The 23,773-nt window shown below is 42.0% G+C and overlaps 1 protein-coding gene across 17 annotated transcripts in view; it reads left to right on the forward strand.

Moving 5' to 3' along the window:
- The window catches only part of KLF12 (KLF transcription factor 12), a 246,985-nt gene that overhangs the window by 175,090 nt on the left and 48,122 nt on the right, over window positions 1-23,773 (forward strand). For 10 of the 17 annotated variants that reach the window (XM_074564086.1, XM_074564095.1, XM_074564209.1 and 7 more), the window contains one exon: window positions 11,189-11,248. The exons of the other annotated variants lie outside the window; for them this stretch is intronic. In XM_074564086.1, the coding sequence (XP_074420187.1) occupies window positions 11,189-11,248 (60 nt within the window). The remainder of the gene's footprint in view (window positions 1-11,188; window positions 11,249-23,773) is intronic. 17 annotated transcript variants of the gene reach the window in all.

Consider the following 23,773-nt stretch of genomic DNA (forward strand, 5'->3'; position numbering starts at 1 on the left):
ACCATGAACGGCTTATTTAGCTTTTCCACAATGCCTTCCACAGTTTGTAAAGGTAAATGTGTTGAATATTACTTGGCTGGCTCTGGAGCTTAAGAATTAAATTAAGAAATTTAATAATATAACATCAACTCATCCTTGTTACAGGTTTTATTTAAACAATCATCTGTTAGTTTATTTCAAAAGCCCCATTAGGAAAATCTAATTTGACTGTGATCTGCAATTTGTCTTCTTCATTCTCAGTCACAGACATTACACATACAGCTGTTGAGCTGAAAAGAGATGTTAGCACATTGTACCGACTCCACTCAATCCATTTCTTTCTCGGTCTGTAATAAGCACCTTACAGGCAGGCTCTATTCTTAATTTAGGCATCTAACATGTACCTTAGTATTAAATGTTTAGCAAAGCAGTCCACCGAAAATAAAAGCCCGCATTCTACGTACCCTCGTTGCAGAGACGAAAGTGCCTTTGAAGCCTTCCAAAGGGAGATCCTGTGTGCTCAATTTCAATGTCTAAACTTAGCAGACAGGAATTTCCTCTGAGGACGTGGAAAGGCACCTACTGTTCTGCTGAATAACTGGACAGTGTAGGGGCATGCATAGAAAGACTGCTTCTGTAGGCAGTGAAGCGTAGGTCTAAGCTAAGTGCCTAACTGAGGTAGGCTGGACCTCAGAGTCTAGAAGACTGTCCCACAGAGTGTGTTCTTAAGTGAGCTTGTAAGCTCTTTCTTGTGAACAGTTATGCAGTTAAGAACAAAAAATAACTTCTTGCTGAGAGAGTCTTCTCTTCTTGTGGGATACTGGCTGGGAAGTACAGCATGGCACCTCCAACAGGATGGCAGCATCCATTCCTTCAATACCAGATTGCTGTTGTGCAGTCTTGTCTTTGTTAACCAAAATACCAAGCCTAGTTTGTAGATACTGGTGGCAGGTGTGAGACAACAGTTGACCTTTTCCTTGTTGGTTTTCAGACATGTTTTAAATTATCCTGCGTAAGGATTTTATATATATATATATATGTATGTATATATATATTTGCCTATTGCTTTTTATTCTCCAGGAGCAGAAGGGGATTTCAAATACCCTTTGGGGGGTATTTGCTTTGGGTTGGTCGTGTGCAGCCCCTCGTGCAATGAGCGGGACTGGGGGGGATTGCCTTGGTGAGCCTCCTGACTTTCCCTGTCTGTTGTCCATGGGGTTCGAGATTCATCTTGCCTTGTTAGACATCTGCAACGTAGGTATCTGCATCTGAGCCAGTTAGCTCACCTCCCTGCATACGGACCAGATACCAGTTGGCGTGTGCAGGTGGTAATTCTTTTGACCTATTCTAGCTGTCTAATTCAGGGAAAGAGAGTGAGTCAAGCCCATGAGCGCCCGTTCCTCTCCATTGACTGCAGGCGGTGCAGACAGCTGCCTGGGACACACGTGTCCGCACTGCAGATCTCTGGTGCGAGGTGAGGGAATGGCAATCCACGGCGCCTGACTTGGGGAGTCAGCGTGCCAGAAGCTGGGAGTGACAGGACGATACTGAATGCTCCAGCATCTTCTCTTGGATCTAAATCTGCCAGGTGGGGTTAGCAATGCCAAGGTTTTAACCACGAGCTGAAGGAAACCAACTAGTCAGTGTTTGGGGAGGAACTGTTGTTTTAATATAGCCCATTTTTAAGCTTGTTGTCTTGGAAATTACCCTTATGTGGCTGGGTCACAGGACAGTTTGGAATGCCTATATGAAAGCTTTGCTTTTCACGTCCTCTAAAACTGGAAGGCATCTACCTGTGTTGTTGCTTTGTTTCAGGTCCACTATAGTCTTACAAGAAAAAAATTCTTACCAGTAAAAATTGTGACAATCAGACACTAAGAGCCACATGTTTGGCTTTAGTTCTTGTTTACTTAAACGGAATGTAATTTGCTTGCATATTTGTAAAATAACCAAGTATGACTCTTTTTTCTCAGGGAAATTGCCTTCTTGCTGCTAGCTTTATATTGGCTGAGCGTCCAGATTTCTCAGTAGTTCTTTCGGAATGACTTCATAGTCCTTCTTCAGTTCAGCAAACCCAATCAATAATGTTAAGTTATAGATAAACAAAGTCATTATTTCAAGCAGGGTACTTTGGTGAAATTTCTTTATGTGACAGGGCTACTTTATGGCGGTTGCTATGCCTTACCATAGTATGTACTAAGAATAATTTATTAATCTCAGATAATATGCTCTGGCTGATAATAAATATTGCAGCAATATGTAGATTTCAGTGGGCTTTGCATTGTAGGCAGCATTTCATCCTTTTTGTAGCGTGTTTTACAAACTCATTTTGACATGTAGCTCTCTAACAAAGAGCAGATTTGCTTCTGTACGCCTGACACCACTGATGCTTATTACACAGCAAGAATAGCATCATATATTCAGGGTCAAATCTCAGATATGCTCTAGAAATCTTTATGAAGCCAAGGGAAGAGAAGGCATTAGTCAAGCCCTAGAAGACCAGTAAAACTTTTTAAGGGCCCCCATTGGAGGCCACGTGCTGTTCCCTCAGCCTGGCAGCCCTTCCATCCCTAGGTAACCCTGATGGAGCGGGGCTCAGGAGGCAGCTCTGTGCTATAGTCATGCAAACCCTGAACAGGGCATTCATCTCCTTTCCCTGCACATCTGCGCAGTAAAATACATTATTTTACAGCATGCAGCTCTCTCTCCCTGAACACACACTACATAAGATCTCCTACTTGCAGGAGCTGAGGGTAGAAGTGGGAGAGGCAGAGGGTGATTTTTGCGTGGACTTTTGATCAGTGTATCAGTAAAAATCCAAAGATCTAGAAATTCCTCTTTCTCTAGACTTCTTTCTCCTTAGGGGTTGTAGGCGGTGAACCCCTTTGACAAAACCATTTTATTTCTTTCAAATAATGTCAAGGAGAAGATGGACTGTGCATATAAACTGATGATGCTTAAGGTAGCTTCTTGTTTTTCTGGGTTGATGGAGAGACAGGAAATTCAGAGAGGAAACCCTGAATACTTGTAGTTACAGCTGCAGATAATTCATAGAAATGTCATTTGTCACTTGGATGCGACCGTGGTGACCTTTGGTGTGAACTCTTCCTTGAGCTGAGCTGGGTGCTTCCGAGTGCTTGGATGAAATTGAGATCAGGGGCTTTAACCCTACCCCCTGTTCTCTTTGGCTATGTTATGTGATCGATACATTGATACTAATATGATCATCTTACTTTATTTTTAAATTCTGCTGGCTTTTACTATTGCAATACAGTGGAAGATAGTTTTGGATACTGCACTAGCAAAAAAGAAATTCCACAGCAGACAGACAGCATAACCACAGTACCGATGTACTCTCTTAAATTGGTATGTATTTTTCAAGTCTGAATTTGTCTGCCTAGATCTCTTTTTTCTCCCTCCTCCTCTTCAATGTAAATCAGCTTCTGTGGTTGATCTTTATCTCTTTTGAGGTTTATAACTGTGTTCCCATCAGCCATTCATTTTCTACACTGATATTGTCTGTTTTCCTGCTTCAGCTGCAGTCATTACTACTATTGTGCTATTCATTATAGGGAACTTTCACCTCAGTTTTTTCTTCTAGTTACAGACAAAATACTTTGTCCTGAGTCTCCAAGAAACATAAGTGAGGGTGTTTTGGCACTACTTGTGTGATTGCTTCTCTCTCTTCTGCTACATCCGCCCTCCGTGAACAAATGCTCGTTTTAAAACTGGCACGCAATTGGATGGTGATTTTACAGATGGAGAACTGACTAGTGCTGGTCCAGAATTTCTCAATAAAGCTTTTTTTTTTTCACTGGAGAATGTTAATTGTCTAAAGCAAAATTGTGGGAATACATCGGTTTCAATTTTACTTTTTTTGCAATTTTGCCCAAGTCTGGAATGCGTTTTTCCGTTGCGGTAAGGCTTGAGAGCAGAGGGTCTCATGGTTGCTGCAACACTCCTGGGGAGAAGTTGGACCCCACACTCAGAAAGCAGAACTGCCTGTGGGCCTCCCACCTCCCCACAGGCTGTTATGTGTTGGGGTTTCTCCTCAGCCTCCTTGAGAGTCACTCTATAAACTGAACTGACTAATTAATAGAGAGAGAGGTGTGTGTTCAGATTTTTAAGTGAAAGACACTGGTGACATAGAGCCCTGTAAGGCAGGCAGTCATCTGTATTATGGTTGCTGCCCCTGTTGTGTCATTATTTCAGGGATGTTTCTCTTCTAGTTTTGTTTTATTTCTTGTCAGCAGTCTCAGGTATGTATCCTGTGGCAGAAAAGGTTTCTGCAGTGAAAAGTATTGCTGGGGCGGAAGGTGGCTAATGGCCCAAGGGCACCATTGAGCTGGCAGATGTGTGCTGTGTCTCAGCTAGCTTAGGGAACCTCTGGTCAGTACTGGACTGTCCAGTTTGAGCCTTGCAGCAAGGTTCATCTCTCACAATGCACTTTGTCTAAAAGTTAGGCTCAAGTATTTTGGATTTCCTCAGTGGAGAGGTGTGCATACTTCTAGGTCAAATCATCTCATCAGTTGTGATCTTCTATCTTTTGGAGGTGCCTGCCTTCCCCAATGTTTATAGAGGAGCCTGGACAAATGGCTTAGGGAGAGTGATAAACCTTTTATGTTGTTGAAGTTATATATGAGGAATCCATGTCTACGTGATTTTCTAAGGCCATGCCAGAAGTCTGTGACTCAAGAAGAAACTAAACCAGTACATCGAAATGTTGGGCCTATGCAACTATACTATAGTTGTGATTTCTCCTAACTACATGCGGTTCAGATGACTCTCTGAAGAAGTACTGACTTCTGCAGTGTAAATACACTGGCACTTTCCAAACTTTCTTCTAGTAGAATTTCAATTCTCAAAATCCTCTGGTTTTATATCAAAAGGAATGTGTGCCTAAAGCTGTGCTAAGAACTTCTACTGCAAGAGCCTGAAAACTTACATACCTTTGGGGATTCTGTTTAGGCACAAACTATGAGCCTTTGGTTTCAGTAATCCAAATGGACCTACACTATTCTAAAAAGGTTCTTTTTCTATTTTTTTCCTTTTTTTTTCATATGCAATTTTTTTTTTTAAAAAAGAAAGTTTAATAACTTGACAGTTGGGCAGTAAAATCAAAGGATACCATTCTGTGTGTGCACAGAGCTTCTAGGATTTTTGGTGTGGAAATTTCTCAGTATATGTCCCAGAGCCTTTTGCCAGGGTAACAGATTTCCCATCAGCCAGCGATCATTAGGAACAAGTGCCAGGAGGACAGCAACTGTAAATCAAAAGCACCTTCTACAAAGAAATTTACATCTCTGCCTGCTTTGAAAGGCCGGTATTGCTTAAATGACAGTGTATTAGGAGATAGGGGTATTGTCAAATTGTTCCCTGAAGAGAGCTAATTTGAAAATAAAAGTGCTTTTAGCTTGGTTTACACAAAATTATGTTTTCCTGTCTCCCCTGTAACAGTAAGTTACCATGACTGTTGAGTAGATGAATCTAGAGCAAGGAAACATTTCCATTAGCATGTCTGTTCTCTTCTTTTGAATCACTTTGAGGTGCTAGACATTGCTCTTCACTACATATTTTACCATACCATTGCTAGGAGTAATATTTTCCTTTTAAGAGAAATTTTTAAATTAAGTGCATAATAAACTGAAAGAACCAAGGAACCCTGTTTGTGTTAAAGTCCAGACGAGTTTTACCATTAACTTCATTAGGTCTTATGATTAACGATGAAACTGTCCTGAAGTCTGGATGCTAAAAAGAAAAAAAGTAACTCAATACTTGGGCTATTTTAGGAACCGGGATGGTGCAGCAAGAGGGGGATTTGTAACATGTATGGCTTCATAGATACCTTTCTGTATGTCTTTTTCTTTACCTTTACCCATCATGAGCAAATGTTCAAAGATCTTGTTTCCCAGGTTCAGTTCAATGTCTATATTGAATTGTCTCATATAATTGTCTTTTCAAAAATAGATTAAATTTGTTAATGAATTTAAATTTTAGTCTAAGAAGTGCCAATCATTTCAAGGCAGTTATCAAACTTTGCCATTGATGGGATTTTACAATGCTAAACACATTTGCACAAATGTGCTTTGGAATAAAATGCCCCAAAACAATAGAGTATGTTTATAATTCATATAGCACTTTTTATCTTTGGAGTGCTTTGCAAACATTAACTAATTAAATTGTACAGGTCCCCTGTGTGTTCCAATATTATAATTATCCACAGGTTAGTGACTTGCTCAAGGCCATGCAGCAAAGCAGAGGATGAGCTGGGATCAGGAACGTCTGCCTTCTAGTCCCAGGCTTAATCCACTACAGTGTGTTCCTCCAGAGTGAAGCTTGAGTCATTAGTGGTTGGATATGTGAAATGCATTTTATTGGTAGGGAGGCAGGCATTGTGTAATAGCTTGAAGAGCATGACACCGAAGAATGAATTATAAATAACATTATGCATTGCTGCTACTCAGTTAGCAGTTTGTACACCTATTTGGCATCTGCTTCCCCTGTGAGTCGTTATTCAGCTTTTTCTTTTCTTTTTTTTTTTTTTTTTTCTTTCTAAGTCAGCACAGAAAGCAGAGGCAGAGCTGTGTGCATTAAGAAATCCAAAGCTGTGGCGAATACTCATCAGTGCAGATTAGATAGCAGAACACTGCCAGAAAAAGCCACAATAAAACTACCTCAGTGAACTGCTACCTTGAGTTACTGATAAGGAAAAGAAAGACCATTGTCCTCTGCTGTCACTTGAGCCAAATTTACTTCTTTTTTCATTATCTAGATCAGATAAGTTTTTATCTTTCCTCTTCCATAAGGCAGTTCCTGTGATTTTGTGACAGACAAACATGCAGCACAATTAAATCTTAATAGCAGTGCTTATACTGACTTAGGGAAAAATGTTTCCTGAGGGTTTAGATCAATGCATGCAAAATCACAAAAAGAAGTTGTGTAGGTCACAGGCATGTAAGCTGCGTGCAAAGGGGGACACTGTTAAGAGGGAAACACTGTTTAGCAACGTGTAATTGAGTGAGCATGCCTGTGATCTTAAAAATAAACCTGACACATTTTTTCAGCCATTTTCCTTTTTCCTGCACAATGGGAAAAGATTGTGCTAGGTTTTCCCCTTTATTAGTTCAATCCTCTTTCACTGGTACTGACTCCACTGCAACCTCATTTCTCACAGCAAGTTCTTTTTCGGCTGGAGATAAAGAGGAGTGAAAGGAAGTTCCTGGATGATGGGTATGGAAGAGTTTTTTGCACTGAGCCTGTGTGCCGAGGAGGTGTCGTTCTCCGTGTGTATGTGACTGAGGACATGACCGTTGCTATTTTGGACACATCAGGAAAAGGATAATTGGAGCTTAAAGCCACCACACGTATGAAGTTACTCTAGCCAAAACGAAAGGAATTGAAGGCTGAAACAAGGAGTAGAGCAGCTCAGTGGCTGAGATAATAGCATCTAATCCTGAGATGTGTCAGAAGTACTGATAGTCACAGGTTTCAGAGTCCAACCTGAGCACCTTCATTGTTACAGCCACGACAAACAAAAGATGTGTCAAGAATGAAGTTTTGGGTCACGTTTTAAGTTTATTTACCTTTCTGGGACATACTGAGTTGCTACAGGATACAGCGGTGCAAGGAAAAATGAAAACTGAGGCAGGCAGAAAAGAAGGAAGAGACCAGGGCGCCTCAGAGGAGGCAGCAACAGCCAAACCACTCACCTACCATGTGTCACTAAGCTCAGGCAGCGTGGAGCAGGCTGGCAGGTACTGAGGTCAAGGGCTGCCCTAAAAAATACTTATCCTGAGGCCTGTCTACAGTATCTGCTGCTGGCGGAAATCTGCAGCGCTGCAAACAGAACCTGAAAAATGAAATAACCTGGAAATAACCAGAAGCTGCTGGCAGGCATGAGAAGAAATACTTGTGTTTATGTACTCGTTAAAAGTCAGCAGGAGTCTCAGCCTTGTCAAAATATCTCCCTCAGTTACTTGCATTAAAAATACAATATTTAGCAGAGGGCTGGGATACTGCGTAATAAATCAGGGACATACAATGCTGTCAGAGAGGGAGCTTCACATAGAGGTCACCATGATGTTTCTTTTAAGAACTGATGGCCACTGCTTTTTCTGTGATCAGTTGCTTATCAGGGCCAAAGAGTCAAACCATTTATAAATAAGTTCACAGGAGGAACTGGAGTAATGACTGAAATCTCAGTCTTAAAAGTTTCAAAAGCAGAATAACAGGATAATGTTGTATAATAAATTCCTTGCTGAAAATTATTTACTCAGATGAACAGGTTGATTCCCTTTGCACTCAATATTTCCACTTCTGAACTCCTTGCTGTCTCTATCACCACATCATTTCTGAGATTCTTAGCCACTACTAAGGCACAGTCAAAATAAAGTGGTTTTCCTCTTGCTTGAGAGGAGCTACCAAGTACTTGCAGTTCTGTAACAGGTACATCCTTGTCAATATACTGTATGGCACAGAGGAGCCGCTATCCCCATGTGCTGGCAACATGCGTGAAATACTGCAGGTACCCAGAACCAAGGAGAACCATAACAGCACAGGCACTTGAGACAAGGTGCAGATTGCTTTGGGGGTGTCTGGTGGAGGTGGTGTGAGGTTTTAAAACGGGTGATGGGCTCCAGCAGTGTTTCAGAGCACCTACGCAAGGCATCAACGCCCCCATTACATAGTCAGCACAGAGGTAAATGCTCTGAAGTTCAACGGGCAGAGGAACCAGCTTCTTAGAGCTGGCTGCTTACCTGCTAGGTACATGGCTATGAGTCATCTCTGCTCTCTTTTGATCTTGGGCTTCTGACCTGTAGTTGTTCATTAAAATACAGTCTGGGGACAAAAAAAAAAAAAAAAAAAGAAAAAAAGCCTACGTTCCCAACTTCTCATTGTGGAAAATAAGAGATCAAGTACTTTGTTCTGAGCTTACCTATTCCTCCCTGTTTTAAATCCCAGAGCATGTTATTCTCTTTCTACCAGCCTTCACTCTGTTTAAAAAGGTGACGCCCAGCAGCAGCAGTGGTGCAGCCACCCACGTCTGGCATAAAAACCTAGTGGTTAGAGCACTGCCTCAGGAAGCCATATACCTACATTTGCCAATTCTGGAACACAAGGATAGGATGCAGAAGATACCCAGGAATGGTCCTACAACATCCTTTTCTTTTTCCTCCTTCACTTTGTATTTTGGATTGGGAAGTGACAATTACGGATTACAGTTCTTTTTTGTGCTGAATCCATGTTGTCAGGTGTGATTTAGCCATTTTCATAGCACAGGTAAGGTTCAAGCCCCAGAGGCAAGGGTTGGGCAATTCTCCCCACGGTTTCTGGATCAGAGCAGAGGCTGAGTGTGAGGCCACAGCCATTTGGCTTTCAGGTGAAACGCAGGGGAACAAACTAAGTTTTAGGTGTCTGTGAGATTGGTTAGAGGATGCCTGGCTGTCTTTTTGCTTCAGTGCCTGGATACTGTAGGTTCTAACCAGAGTTTTAGTTGTCTGCTACATTTCCCACTGACAAAAATTCAGCATGCAAACACTTATCATCCTCACCAATTGTATTTTTGCCTGCCCTATTTCTTAGTTGTTAAAAAGGGACCTTTATGAATAGAAGTGTACAAAACATAGAGTCATAACTTCTTGGTAACGTATTGCTGTTTGTGTCAGCTTTAGGAATAAATATTTTTCCAATAAGACACAGATGATTATAATTTAATTGACATGGGAGAGAATGTTCAATGTTACGGTTTCCAGTTGCCATTTTTCCAGTGCATATTGATTTCACTTGAGGGCTAATGGGGTAGGGGAGATTTTGTCCCAGTGCCCTTTGATTAGGTACTGACACAACTGTGAAATAAAATCTGTACCTAGTGATAGCACGGGACAGGTACCTGAGATATGTTTCTGAAGAAGGAAGAGACTCTACGTGGAGAGTGGAAACAGATTGTGGGAAAAAGCAGTATCTGGTTGTGACACAGCTAATAACTTAGATTTTGAAAATTCTTTACATCATTTTGTCATCTTGATAGCAGATTTCTGTCTATCAGAAATTCAACATTTAACAAACGGCAAAATCAAGGAAACAGTAAAGACAACCAATATTTACTGTACACTTGAAGCAAGGAACTGTGAGAGTTTCGAAAGATGCAGTGCAAAATCTTGGGAGAAAATACATTATTTGTAGGTTTCCAAGGGCCAATGGAAAGTGCAATTATATAAATGAAGAGAAGTTGCTTTGAAATTTTCCTTTTCACTTTCAACAATAACTATGCCAGCCTGGCCATTTTAATTGAGCATTATAAAGGATCCAAAATGTTTCCAGTGCAAATGCACTCAACGGCTGGTGTGCTAGAACATTTTTATGATTCATGTTATTATTCTAATATTTTTGCTAGTTTCTTGGGCGTTGGCCTCAGACTAATTTCATGGTACATTTGAGGTCTAAACCACAGAGAGAAAGACTGAAGGGGGTTATTCATGCACTTGGCTTTCTACAGGTTTTTCTTTTTTATTTTTTTCCTAACGTGGTGGGACTGTTTCCAAAAGCCAGCTGTATGATGCTTCTTGTTTGAGCACATGCAGTAGATCAGAATTTGTCAGTGAAAAGGAGCATTCCACGTAGTCCAAATCCCAACATAGGAGCTTATACCGCTATGATGTCGTATATTTGTGTTATTCAATATTCCAAGTAATATTCCTAGCAGATTAGCTATTTTCCCTGGAGTCTCAGTTTAAGTAAAAAGCATTAAAGGGTAGGTTTTTCAGTGATGTGTTGGGAATAATATTACTTAAGCAGCAGAATTCTGGGAGCAGACATTTCCTCCAGCCTCTCTTTCCTCTTTGTGCAATGTCTGGCTACTCTAGATTCTCATTAATGGTTTCCTTTTGGTCACTGATTATTTTTTAATAAGAAAATATGATCCACCATCATCCAGAATTACCACTAAGTGACACCTGGTCCCTTAAGCTTTGATTCTGCTCCCATGCAAATTAATGGCAGAGCTCCTAATCACTTGCTTAGCATTAGTCGGGACCTCTACAGAGCAATTTCAGTTTAAGAAGGAGTTTTAAGCAAATGGGAAAATCCTAAAGTCCCTTCCACACTGAGGCTATGTGCTTACTTTGCAGTAAGTGTTCCTCAAGCTTGTCTAAGTCCCCTGCAATTGTTTGGGGTAACTTAAAATTCCTAATTGTCTGTGTTCAATTTCCAGAGAGAGCATGTGGGGCTGTGCCAGGTCAGCTGTTAACCCTTTTCGTTTTTTCAACTCCAGGTATGAAGCATTTTATTGTGTATTATATAATGTTCTGTTTTATTGACAAAGTCTAGTAGCAGTGCTTTTCAGCTTTCTTTCCCTCTTTATGTCATGGCTGGGGGATATGCGGGGCTGGGCAAGGTCCAGAATTGATTTTTGCTATTGTTTTTTATATTTTGGGGCTGGGAGGGTGGTGGTGTGCATCATGGCAAAACTGCAATAATTTTTTTTTTTTTCCCAATCCCAATGACTAAAATACAAGAACAGAAAAAAAATATCCTGTGTGATGTTTGATAATGCAGCTTAAAATGTTCCAAATAGTCTACTGAAATTGAGTAACAAAATTAATGTGAATCAACATAGCTCATGTTATAATGGGTCATTGCCAGTTGCCATGAAACAGTCAACAAGCTAAGCTGTAAAATGTCGGAAGAGGTCTTTGCAAACGCCTCCTTACTTTTTTTTTCAAGGAGGCTAAAATTTTAAAACCTTACTGTGTAATGCACCCAGTAGATGCCCTGCTTTAGAGTGCAGAGTTGACATACAAATTCAGTGGGGGGAGCGACTGGGAGGTTTCAGCGAGCATTGTGGTGCCATAAGGTGCCTTGGGTTCACCTCACTTGCTCAATGATGTTGTATGACAGAAAGGATGTACCAATGATGATAGGGTCCCTGGTTTTGTTGGATTCGTTGCTGTTGTTTTATTGTGTTTTAAAATAGTGTGCAATGAAATGTCCACTCTCAGTGTGCTTTCTTGCTTGTTTGTCCTCCCCCCGCTTCTTTTGTTTGTTTTGTGGGCCCCTAAAAAGGTTCCTTTGGAGTCATGTTCATTGTGTGACAAGTGTAAACCCATCAACTCACTGCTTTATCGGCTCTTAGTAATCCTTGGGCCCTCCATCTGTGGAGTACAGAAGGAAAAACAACTTCACACATTCAGTATAAACAAATAAGTTGAAGAATAAATCTAATTCTTCACATTTATAAGTAGAGCTAAGCTTCATAATAAAATTAAGAAGACAGCATGTTTAAGAGCAATTACACTTTCAAATTGCTAATGAGTAGTCAAATACAGAAATCATTCCTCAAATCTACTCCTGTCTCCAATTTGCAGTTAATTGCATTACAACTGTTGTATTTATATTAAAAATTTGCAGGATCTTATTACTCAAACATTTTCGAAGTAGCAGTAGCAGAAACAACTTCTCTGTTAAAGCCAATACAAATCTTTTAAGTTTTCCTTGGTTACGAAATTGTGATGATAATGTTTGGTTTTTTTAAATCCTTAGAATTTTCTTTGATCTGATCAAAATTATCACTGCAACTTCAGAAATTATTCTGAAGAGCCTACTAGTCTCCCAAAATGCTGTGTTTCTGAAATAAATTTATATTTCAGATACACTTTGGAATGCAGGGTCCTTTAGCCAAAATTAGCACTAACATTCTATATAATCACTAACTATATTAGCTTATGTTCTACAGGAAACATTTTCAAGGAGGCGGCTTATGTTGTCAATTTTTTGCTTTTCTTTTAATGTTGTCAATATTTTGCTCAAAGAATGGCTCATGAATTTACATGTAGAGTTTATGCATACCGTAACAATGAATATGAGATACTACTAATGAGGCCCCCTGAACAACATGCGTGGTTAGATGCAGATGACGGTGGCATAAATCATCTGATGTACCAATTCTAAACCACTGCAAGTTTGTTAGCTCTGACTGGAATGAGATGAGGCTGAAATGTAATGTTTTGGTGAGGCAAATAGCTGCTAATAAAAACAGAAACGTGAAAGAGAGACATAGGGTCTTCTATGTCTTTTTAAAATAAAAGACCAAATTGTTCAAGAAAGTCACATCTGTCAAACCTCGTTTAGGCCACGTGGACCTGTCTGGAGAGTGAAAGGTGGAAATTAGGCCGATGAGATGAATATTTAAGTCAGTGTATCATTTGAAAGTATGAATTCTTATGCTGCACTTAAAACTGCTTACACTGCTAGGGGTGTTCATCACAGCTGGTCTTGCTTCTGGGAGTACGGTGCTATTGCAATTTTAGGAACAGTAACTGCTTGTCAGAAGTGAAGTCTACTACTATTAAATACTGCTATGTGAGTGTATATATTTCATTTGAATGAAATTTCATGGACGCCCAGTTGTTTGATTATGTTTTTAAATTCTTTATTACTAAAGTTATCTTCTTCCACCAAACTTCAAGAAAGTTACTCTTCCATAAAATTGCACGCAAAGTTACAGTATTTTAGTTACGAAACTACAGAAAAATTCTTAGATATTTGATTTTTTTTGTGGTGGTAGGGGAAGAAACACTTTTTGTAGGCTTCTTTCCCCCTTTTTTTTAATTGACCTCATGAAATCGCCTGAAGGCTGTAAGTTTTACTCAAAACCGATCCCATACAAATGTTCTGCACCTGCTGACCTCCATGGATGGCCACAGGCTGGGACTGTTGCTACAGTTCATACATGTCTAACTGTTCTTTTCTTGTAAAAAGCTGAGCATTTTGTCCATACTGCCTCCCCTGATCCAGAAGTGGCCCAATCCACCATTTCACCGGTGACAAAGTGATGCTGTGCGGGTTTCAGATGTTGGTGGGCACAATGTGCGTCTTCGTCCTTGCTGTCTCGCAAACAGTGCTGCTTTTGCTCTTGTATAATTTACCCCTGTTCTTCTTTTTAACACCTCATTCCACAGGCTCAGCCAGATGGGAGATGTTTGGCAGCTGGAGGACCCAGATGCCAAATACTGGAATATAGCTTTCCTGCATTGGCATGTGGGTTCATGGCTGGCTTCTTGGCTTGCACCTCTGCTAGCTTCTTGGCTAGCTGTCTAGCTGGCAGCTGTAGCACTGCCTCTGGGGCGATGTTAGGGTCAAGCTGCTATGGAGTTGGATGACTTTCCTGATCTGAATTACCCTGCCGGCCACCATTTTCACCTTAGTTTGCTTTGACTCTTTAGTGTTCAAAGACGAACGTTTGCATTGTTCTGTTTTATTCCTGCCGTTTGTAAGACTAACTCGAAGCAGTAGTTCTCATTTGTCACCAGTTCAAAAAGAAAATAAGCATTGTAGAGTACACTGTTTCACTTGTTAGGATTCCCATTCAGTCAGTAGGAATGTAAGGCCCAAGTCTGTGTTCGCAATTTATCTCCAGAACTAAATTGTAACTACAGAGCACAGGCTTTAAAAAAATATATATTTCTTATGTCTACACTTTGATTGCTTTCAGCCGTGAGTGAATCTAGCTTCTGTTAAACAGGAAGAAAATACACATTTAGGAGACAGTCTGGATCATTTTAAAGAAAAAGGATAAACAATAATGAAGATGATAATAAATAGGACGTTACTGGTAATAATTAAGAGTGCTGCCAGAAGAAAATGCTTGATCTTCTCTTTGCCTGATTTGGAATGTCCTCATTACATACTTTAGTTTTACCTCAGGTTTTTGTTTGTTTGGTTGTTTTTTTTATAAATGAGGTAATGAAAAATTAATGCATCTAGGATAGCCAAAGCATTTGAAGTTATTCCCGAATCTACGCCTTTTCCTCTGTGCAGCTCAGTGCATAAACATTACTTTCAGTGGGAAAAACTGCAAAATCAGGAGGTCACTAAGACTCCAAATACTTCCAGTAAAGTAGAGATTAGTCATACCTGCTATGAAATTTTCATTTCCTCACTCAGCTGTAGCGAGAGTATGTTGCGCTACACTGGAGGCAGTGATATCTCTATTACATACTTGCAAAACTTTTTTAACACTTGAGCAAATAGCACTTGTACCTCACTTGGACACAAAACTGTATGTTAAACCTGTATGGTAACCTGCATGTTAAGGTTAAGCTTTGGTGGGTGATCAGCCCTCTGAGGAAAAGCACCTGAATTCCACCTGAATCACTGGAGAGAGTTGCATGTCTTGGGAGCACGCAAAAAGGAGACCCTGCCCGTCTAGTTTAGGTGTTGTATACCCCCCTTCGCTGACTGCCTAGGGAACATAAGTGCTTCCATAGGAATACAGCCCGGTTACGTTAGATAAATTGTTACGGACTATATAGGGAACCAGTAGGAACTAAAAGCATCTGTTTCACTCCGAGGTAGTCCGCGTAGCCCTTTCTGGATGATAATGGAGCAGGGATGATTCTTTTGAAACACAAGCTGGCAGCAGCAACAGCAATATTCCTACCTTTTGCAGGAGAGCTTTGTTAACCAGCTTGTCACTGAAGTAGGAGACCTGAGTTTTAGGTTGTCAGGACAAGGATCGCAGAGGTGTTTCAGTCATTAGGATCCTTGGCACAGGCCTAATTACATGAGATGCCTGGGGAGCAGTGGAGTCTCTCATCTTCCTTCTTGCTGAATATGGGCCATTGTATAGAAAGGAGCATAGAAGTCACAGGATGGGAAGAAGAGTGGGTATGAAGAGCCTGAATACTACTGAGCATGGACAGGACTGGGACTGTAGGCTCCATTCCCTAGAGCAACATTAGGCCGGAAACAGCTACGGATACTGAAATAGAGCTTTCACTATTCCCCTCTTGGAGCCGCGCGTCCAGATTTCTAGTATGGAGCCAGGATCCCTTTTTCTACCCAGTCTTTCAGCCTCATGATTCTCGAATTCCTGGTGTCAGGATAGCCTTGCTTCCGTGGATGCCCATGCAGGAGACCCCAAGTCCTTATAGCTGGTTTATTCCTGGGATGGGGGAGATGCTGAATCAACCCTTCTGTCTGAGAAGGACCTACAACCAAAGTCCCTCCTTCCCTGGGCAAATTACTTAACCGTAAGGCTGCAATACAACAAGTTGCCAGTGCCACCACCGTCAAAACTCTGCCTGCCTTTTGTGAGCTTCTTCACAAGACAGAATATTCACAAGACAGAAGCTTGTGAGCTTCACAAGACAGGCAAAGTTCAGGACGTTACTCTGCCCATAGGTGGAAAATGGGCACCTGCCAGAAAGAGCATCTGTGAATGTATTCCCTGTGGTGGTAGGTGTCCAAAGAAGCTCCAGCATAACAGTGAAGGACCTCGTGAATTCAGGGACATGCTGGGTAAGACTGTTCATGGAACAGCGGGTGGGAATTCAGTCATGGACCTAGGAAGGTTTTCGGGCGCCTGCCTCCCAAATTAGGGTTTCAGCATGCCAGTTTCCACGCGTCTTCGCATATTCACTTTCCAAACTGTATTTTCTCTGTTTAAATGAGCAAGCTTTGAGTGCTTTTTAATGTAGTAGAATTAAAGATGTTATTCCATTATCTACAGTATTCCTTTTCCCTTTTTACCTGTTTCTGCCCTTTCTGCCCTTTTGCCTATCAAAGGATGGATCTGGCGGTCCTTAGGTTTTGCATCTCAGCCATAATTTCTGCCCCATTGAAGAGGTTCTTGTCACTTTCTGAATCACAACGACTTTGGAAATCATATAGAAGGAAGAGCATATTATCTTCTTTTTTAAAAAAAGAAAAAAAAAGCAGCTATGATTGTTGTCCCTTGTGCATTCTTTTCAAGCAGAGAAAAAATGTGTGCTGTTAAAAAAGAAAAACAAACAACTGCAAAGATGTTTTTCCCTTCCCTTGCACCTCCAGTACATTCTGTAACCCAGTTACTGTAATTGTTTTTAATTTTTTTTTAAACATGCATACTGTCAAGAGGTTGTGGTAAAACAAGTGTAAGTATTTCTCCTAAGTCCAATGTGACCACAAGGGATGAAAAAAGATGACAGAGCAAACAGAAAATCCCGTGTTTTGTTTATCAACATCTTTTTTTTTTTTGCCTAATGGCAGATACTTGGAGAGAGAATCTGTTTACTTCAATGAAAGACTAGTTTAGGGTTTGCTGATTCCCAAGGCAAAAAGAAGGCATAGTTTCCAACTTGCAAGCTATTCAGTGTGTGTGATAAGCTAAAGTCATTTGTGGATTTGTATGTTGTATTTTGACGTGATTAAATGTTTTAAGTCTATTGATTTCATGCTGGGGATTAATGATGCCGAATGAAAGAGCATCAAAGAATACAACGTGTTTACATGGCTGATTAAAATACCTTAAAAAAGATCCAGAGTACCTGTTATTGGATGGGAATGAGATAAAAGCAGCGTAGGACCAATCATGCGTTCTGCATTGAAAGGAAAATGAATTAACTTCTTTAGGCACAGAAAGAAGAAGAGTGAAGATTGATAAGGATTGACTGTACCTTTCTGAATGCTTAACACTTGTGTTTGACTTGTTATTTTGGAAGAGGGGATTAAAGAGGTTTCATTATCAATTGCTGCAGATCTGTTTTACTGAATCAATCAAAGCATGATGCTTAGCTGCTTGGGATTAATGAGATGATCTTTTAACTGGGGAACTTGTTGGTGATGGCATGTTAATAAAGGACAAGACCCAGAGATAGTCAGTACAACTGTGGACGTGAGATACACTAAAGATGGTGTTTGCTGCTTTGAATTTGCATAATACTTTTAGATCTGTTTGTCATAGCATATTAACTCAAAAAATTCATTATCTTAAAATTTTCATAGTACTAATTGGTTTGTATCTGCTCTCTGCAAATGTTCCTCATGGCTGCCTAGATTCACGGGTCATATCTAGATTTGCAGTTAGGTGTCACATTCTGTTTACGTAGATGATAGTAGATGAAGATGGAAAAGACCTATTTGCTCATTAAATCCATCCTGTTGTAAGCATGATACGGGCTCTTCCAATAGTATTAAACTGTTAGTACCCCCGACGTTAGCCGGAATGCCAGGGAGAGAATTTATTTGTGCTGTATCTGTGGAGAAGGATGCCTTAATGATCAAGTTAGCATGTGAAATACTTGGTGCACATGAAACACTCCCTGCTGCGCTAGGGAGAAGTTTAAATGTGGATTCTAATACAGCTGAGTAAATATCTGACGAGACCAGCCCGTGCACACATTCATTTTTTTCTCGGCTGACGCTCTGATCTGGATTAGCATATGTGAGATGAATTCAGCAGTCTGATACAAACTACAACTCGTTAGTCTCAGAACGGGTTTTTTTTTTGGGGGGGGGGGGTGTTTGACAATGTGAGGTTATTTTTTTTTTCCCCCACTTCCACTGCTTGATACAAGACCTGAAGCCCTTAGTTACAGAGCAAAGTGCCTGAGCAGTAACCAAGCTTGTGCAAACCCAAGAGAAGAGTAATGACTGTTCCTCGCAAGCTTCCTGCCTCGGTGCAGGTGCAGGAATCAGAAGTGCCTGAATAATTCATAAGGTGCAAATTAGCCCCAGCTTGCTCCCAGTGCTCGAATTTTGCTTCTGCTTACCTACCTAGTTGCTGGAAAGAACAGAAATAAAGGAAGCTTGGGAAACTAGGGAGGGCAAGGCAAAAAGTGTTGCAGTTTAAAGGCCAGAGTCACAGAGACTGCCGAATGCTGGGTGTGTTTGAAGGCTTGGTGCTTGTTGAGGAATTGGACTGTACATTGATTATTCATGAAGTGTTTTCTCAGGAAGAAGTAAGCTCTGGGGACCCATTCCACTGCTCTTGGAGAAGGAAAAAAACTTCCTTTTAAGAATTAGGTCTTTCCCACTTTTATTGTTATTGTTTCTAAAAATTATTAGTTAAAAAAAACCTCTCTCAAAAGCTCATTTAAAGCTTGTTAACCTACTTGAGAGAGTATGCATTTGCAGTGTCGCTGAACTCATGGGTCCAGAGGAATTTGATGAGAAATTTTGGATGTTAAGATGGTTACTGCTTGAAATAAATGTGGATTCCAAGAGCTTGTATGAAACTAGTTATATCTGGAAATGCGGTCTGCAATTAGCTTTTATTTTTATCATTTAAAAGGCAGCGTTCCTATGTTTTAAATACTCTTAGTGATGGTTACCTTTTCTGTTGGGGTATGTAGCTGCGTTTCTGCCCAGAAGAATGAAATGAGAGGTGAGTGGTGCTTAATCCTTCTGCTGCGCAACGTCGCGGCTCACCCAAATATCAAGCAAAAAGGTTTTGCGGAGCACGGTTGTTATGGGAGAGGGGAATTCCCGACACGGATCTTTGAATGGTTCGCGTGTCACCGTGCAGTAGAGAGAGGAGCCGGTCTGGAAAAGGCAGCTTGTTTCTGCCACCCACCTGAATATCATTTTGACATCTCTCACGTGGGAGATGGAAACATCCGACATCCCCAGCAGGAGCAGGAACAAGGTAGTTAGTTCTCCCTGTCGGCAGGTGTTCATATGGAGAAAAACTCTCCTAATATTTTTGCTGTGCTGAATATGAAAAGAGAAGAATGGCAAGAAAAAAAGCTTCTCTTTTAGTGATTTGGGGGTTTTTTTGTTGTTGTTTTGGGGTGGTTTTTTTTTTTTGACGTATACCCCTTCTTTCTCCATTCCCTTCCACCCGACCGCCTCTTGGCCCTGGCGCGCAGCGGCGCGGTCATGTTGCCATCATCTGTTTTTGTATTTCCCTCATTTGGGTGGCTGGAATAGGAGCTGGCTCTCATTTCTAGCTGATTCTGTCATTTCCGCTAGGCCCCAGCTTGGGCAGGCGCCAAGACCAACAGGTGATCCTTGGAGCTGCAAAACAGCAGGAAGGAGGCTCTGCATGTAGGAGACAGTGCACCAGAGGGGCTGCCTGGCCCCGCTCCATCTTTCTGTATAATTAACGTCCCCCTCCCCAACCCGCCCCCCTCCTCCCCCCCATACCGAGCAGAAAATCTGTGCAGAACAGCTCAGCTGCAGCAGCCGTCGGTAGGGAAAATGTGAATAAAGAGTCCAGGAAGAATATCAGCTGTACGAGCGCGGGGGTGCGCTCTGTCTTAGAGAGAAACCATGGTTGGTCCTTCGTAGGAACAGGGGCAAAATTGTATTAGCTGCTGAAAAGCAATATGCGCTCTGTCAGCCGTTGGGGGAAAATAAGCATTTCAATAAATTTCGGTGCTATGCTACAGGCTTTATTTGTATAGGAACTAGTGTGGAATGAGGTGATAATTCAGTTAAGCTTTTCTCTACAAGAAGTAACTCGCAAAGGCACGTGGAAATTATTTGGGCTCTGGTCAGGAAGGGCCACCTCGAGCTGTAGAGCTGGGGGCAGCCGGTGCAGGAGCCGTGCAGGCTCTGCAACCTCTGGGTGTCTCCGCCACGGAGGCAGGACTGTGCGAGGCTTCGCAGGGGTAATTTTTAGAACACATGAAAAATTTCCAGGAATCCTCAAGACAGCCGCAAAGAATTATTTTTTTTCAGAGGAAACTCCTTAAGGTTTGGTTTTGGTTTTTTTTTAAATGAAAACAAAGTTATATTTAGGAGATGACAGTGGCTTAACAAAACCAGTTTCAAGACATATCTCCAAGGCTTAGGTTAACCCCGTGGCATGTACCATAACATGACATAATGTGTCCCTGGAAACCCTAACTACATGTTTGTATTTGTGAGGCAGGCTGATGTTTTGAGATAGTCACTTGGTAGCCTTAATCCTCTGCAAAGTAGATGATATCTCAAATTCTTTCTGCTCGGTACACATGGAAGCCAAATTGCTTCTCCTACCTGTGGAGTCAGTGCTAGTAGTTGGAAAGCTGAAGGTTGTATATAGGCAAAGTATAAATTGGCTGTATGCACTTCTGTAGGGAGCGGGGCTTTCTCTCGATGCACCACAGCACATCTCCGCAGCAAGGCTAGGCTGCTGGGAGAAATGAATTGGGAAGCCTTGATCAGCTCCGCTGGTCGAAATGAGATATTGCAGCAGAGCTGCACAACAGCCAGCAGTCGCCCTGCCTGACCGTTCCTGCTATACGCAAACCAGAAACACAAACGGTAATGAGAGTAAACTCAGTTATGAAACAGCAACATATTTAGTAATGCTTCTAGCAGCTAGCCGTCTGCAATCCTTTTAACTAAGCTGACAATCGAGGATTTCATTTCTCTGTGCGTTGTTCTGCAGTTTGTCAGCCCTCTGAAGGGGGAGGAAGCACCCTGGCAGGGACACATGGCATCGCAAGGGTACATCATGTGTGTGGAAACCTAAAGGCGATCCAAGACCTGAACTGCAGCAGATTGTTGTGAATACACACTTTACTTCCCTTGGACGTGTCACCCCATGCTAAATGGTGCACCGATGGACACTAGCATCTCCATTTTTTTTTCCCTTGTCCCCTTTCCTTTCTGCTGGTTTACTGCCTTTGCCCCCTTCCAAAACCTCTGGGATATGAGGCTATTAGCAGGGACTGAGGTGTGTTTCCATCAAAACATTCTGAATTTTTCTCTTCTGTCCTCTTTATCTTGTGAGACCATACTAATCCCTTGCAGTGGGTCCTGGACAAACCTGAATAGTCCCTCTGGCAGGCTGTGCTGTCCGTCTTGCTCCCCCTTGGGTTAAGGGGCTAGTGGCAATGATTTCTTTCTCAGATGCTCGCCACTAGTTCCAGGACCTCTATAAGCCCATGCCCAGGCATGGCAGGATGAAGCGTAAGCTTTTATCTGTAGGGTTGTTCAGGGTGAGCCCAGTGACTCCGTTTCATCCGGAGGCAGCAGTACCAGTTGGGGAGGCTGGAGAGCAAGCAGGAATACTTCCCACCTGTGTGGGCTCAGTGCAGCCCAGTCTGGGCAAAAACCCTCCGAAGAGCACTGCAGGCAGGAGAAAAGCATCCTTCGGCGGCCCCCGGAAAGTCAAGTTTTCCAGTGCATTTGGCAGGCAGCCTGTAGCAGATCCATTCCTTATGCCAGCCCTGTGGAGCACCACCCCTCGCGGTTCTCCCTCCTGCCGCACCACATACCTTACTATTATTAATAGTCTGGAGGCGCCAACAGCGTGCTTTGTTCTGGACGGTAGGCAGTTGCCCAATGAGCAGGGAACTGTGTGGCAATTGTTTTTGTGCTGGTAGATAGGTTTGTTAATGAGCACTCTAGTTTTTCCTGGTCTGTTTTTTTTTTAATGCACCTTCCTCTCTTCTGCCTCCCCCCTCGGCTGTCCCCACTGCACTCAGCAGGTAAAGGATGCTGTAATCATAGAGTGGTTTGGGTTGGAAGGGACCTTACGGATCATTTAGTTCCAGCCCCACTGCCATGGGCAGGGACACCTCCCACTAGACCAGGTTGCTCAAAGCCCCATCCAACATGGCCTTGAACACTTCCAGGGATGGGGCATCCACAACTTCCCTGGGCAACCTGTTCCAGTGCCTCACCACCCTCACAGTAAAGATTTTCTTCTTAATATCTAGTCTAAATCTACCCTCTTTCAGTTTAAAGCCGTTATCCCTTGTCCTGTCACTCCACTCCCTGATAAAGAGTCCCTCCCCATCTCTCCTATAGGCCCCCTTTAGGTACTGGAAGGCTGCTATAAGGTCTCCCCGGAGCCTCCTCTTCTCCATCCCTCCGGCAGAGGAGAGGAAAATGCTGTCAAGACGCGGAGGTGTGTGGGAGCAGCAGGCTCACACGGCATCGTAACACCAAGTGGGCTGCGTGGTTCCCCGAACACTGAGCCCTAAAAATCAAATGAAGAGTGAGCAAGAGAAACAAGTCGGTTGCGAGTTCCTCTGTCTTGCACTGCGAGTGTGCAGAGTCCCACGGTATGGTTTGTTGGTGCATGAGGTAGCGTGTAGGGAAGTGAGCTGCTCCTGTGCATTTGGCCTGGGGCATCTTGGCCCGAAGTCACGGACTTTATCATGCCATCACTGTGAAATCAGTGAAAGCTTCAAAAGCTTTGGCTGCTGTTTGTTGAACCGTAAATCCTTAATAGTCATATTTACTTTGGAACTGACAACACTTTCAAATAGATCTGCTTTCCGGCTGCAAAACCTAAGTGAAAAAAGATGCAGATTAGCATGTGAGCAAATGGCACTTCTAGAAAAAACAGTGGATTTGGAAAGCGTGCTAACAAAATGTCCAGTCACGGGGATTCCTCTGAACTCAGTGTGCAATAAGAAGAATAGGCAGCATGCACTGAACCTCATGTCCCCCAGATTAGTAACTGTTTAATGTTATTCCTGTAACCCATATACTTCCTCTTGTTACACCACCCTCCTCCTGTTTTTCCACCCTGTGTAGTTCTACTGTTTCACTGAGTATTAGCTCACTGCGGCGCATAGTTTGTCTTTTTAACTACTTTGTGAAGTACCTAGTGCTCTTTTGGGTGTTGTAGAAGTAATAATAATAATAATAATTCGCCAGGTGTACTGTGTCAAGTTGTTCTTGTATTGTTTGTTACGCAAACACCAAGTCAGAATGACTGCTGAATGCTGATAACTCAGCTGTAAGGTAAACCTCTAACACAGGAAGGGAAATGCTATGGTTTATTTATGAATACACTCAGAAACAATGTCTGCCTTCCAGTATACCGGTGCTTTTTTAGGATAGCGCATTTTACTTGGATGCAGCATCGCCAAAGGTCAATAATAATCAGGGCTAAATTGCTTACAACGCAAAGGTAATGAAACGCTCTCATTATACCGGTCATCATTTTCATTGTTAATTCAATGTTGTTTAACTTTTCACGGGTTTCTCTGGTACGAGTGTGGCAGTGAGACAGCCAGGCTGAGCCATCTGCTGCTGGTGCCTGAAAGGTACAAAAAGGCACCGCAAAGAAAATTGATGGACTGCAGTTGAC

This window comes from Larus michahellis, chromosome 1, assembly GCF_964199755.1.
Source record: "Larus michahellis chromosome 1, bLarMic1.1, whole genome shotgun sequence".
Classification (NCBI taxonomy): domain Eukaryota; kingdom Metazoa; phylum Chordata; class Aves; order Charadriiformes; family Laridae; genus Larus; species Larus michahellis.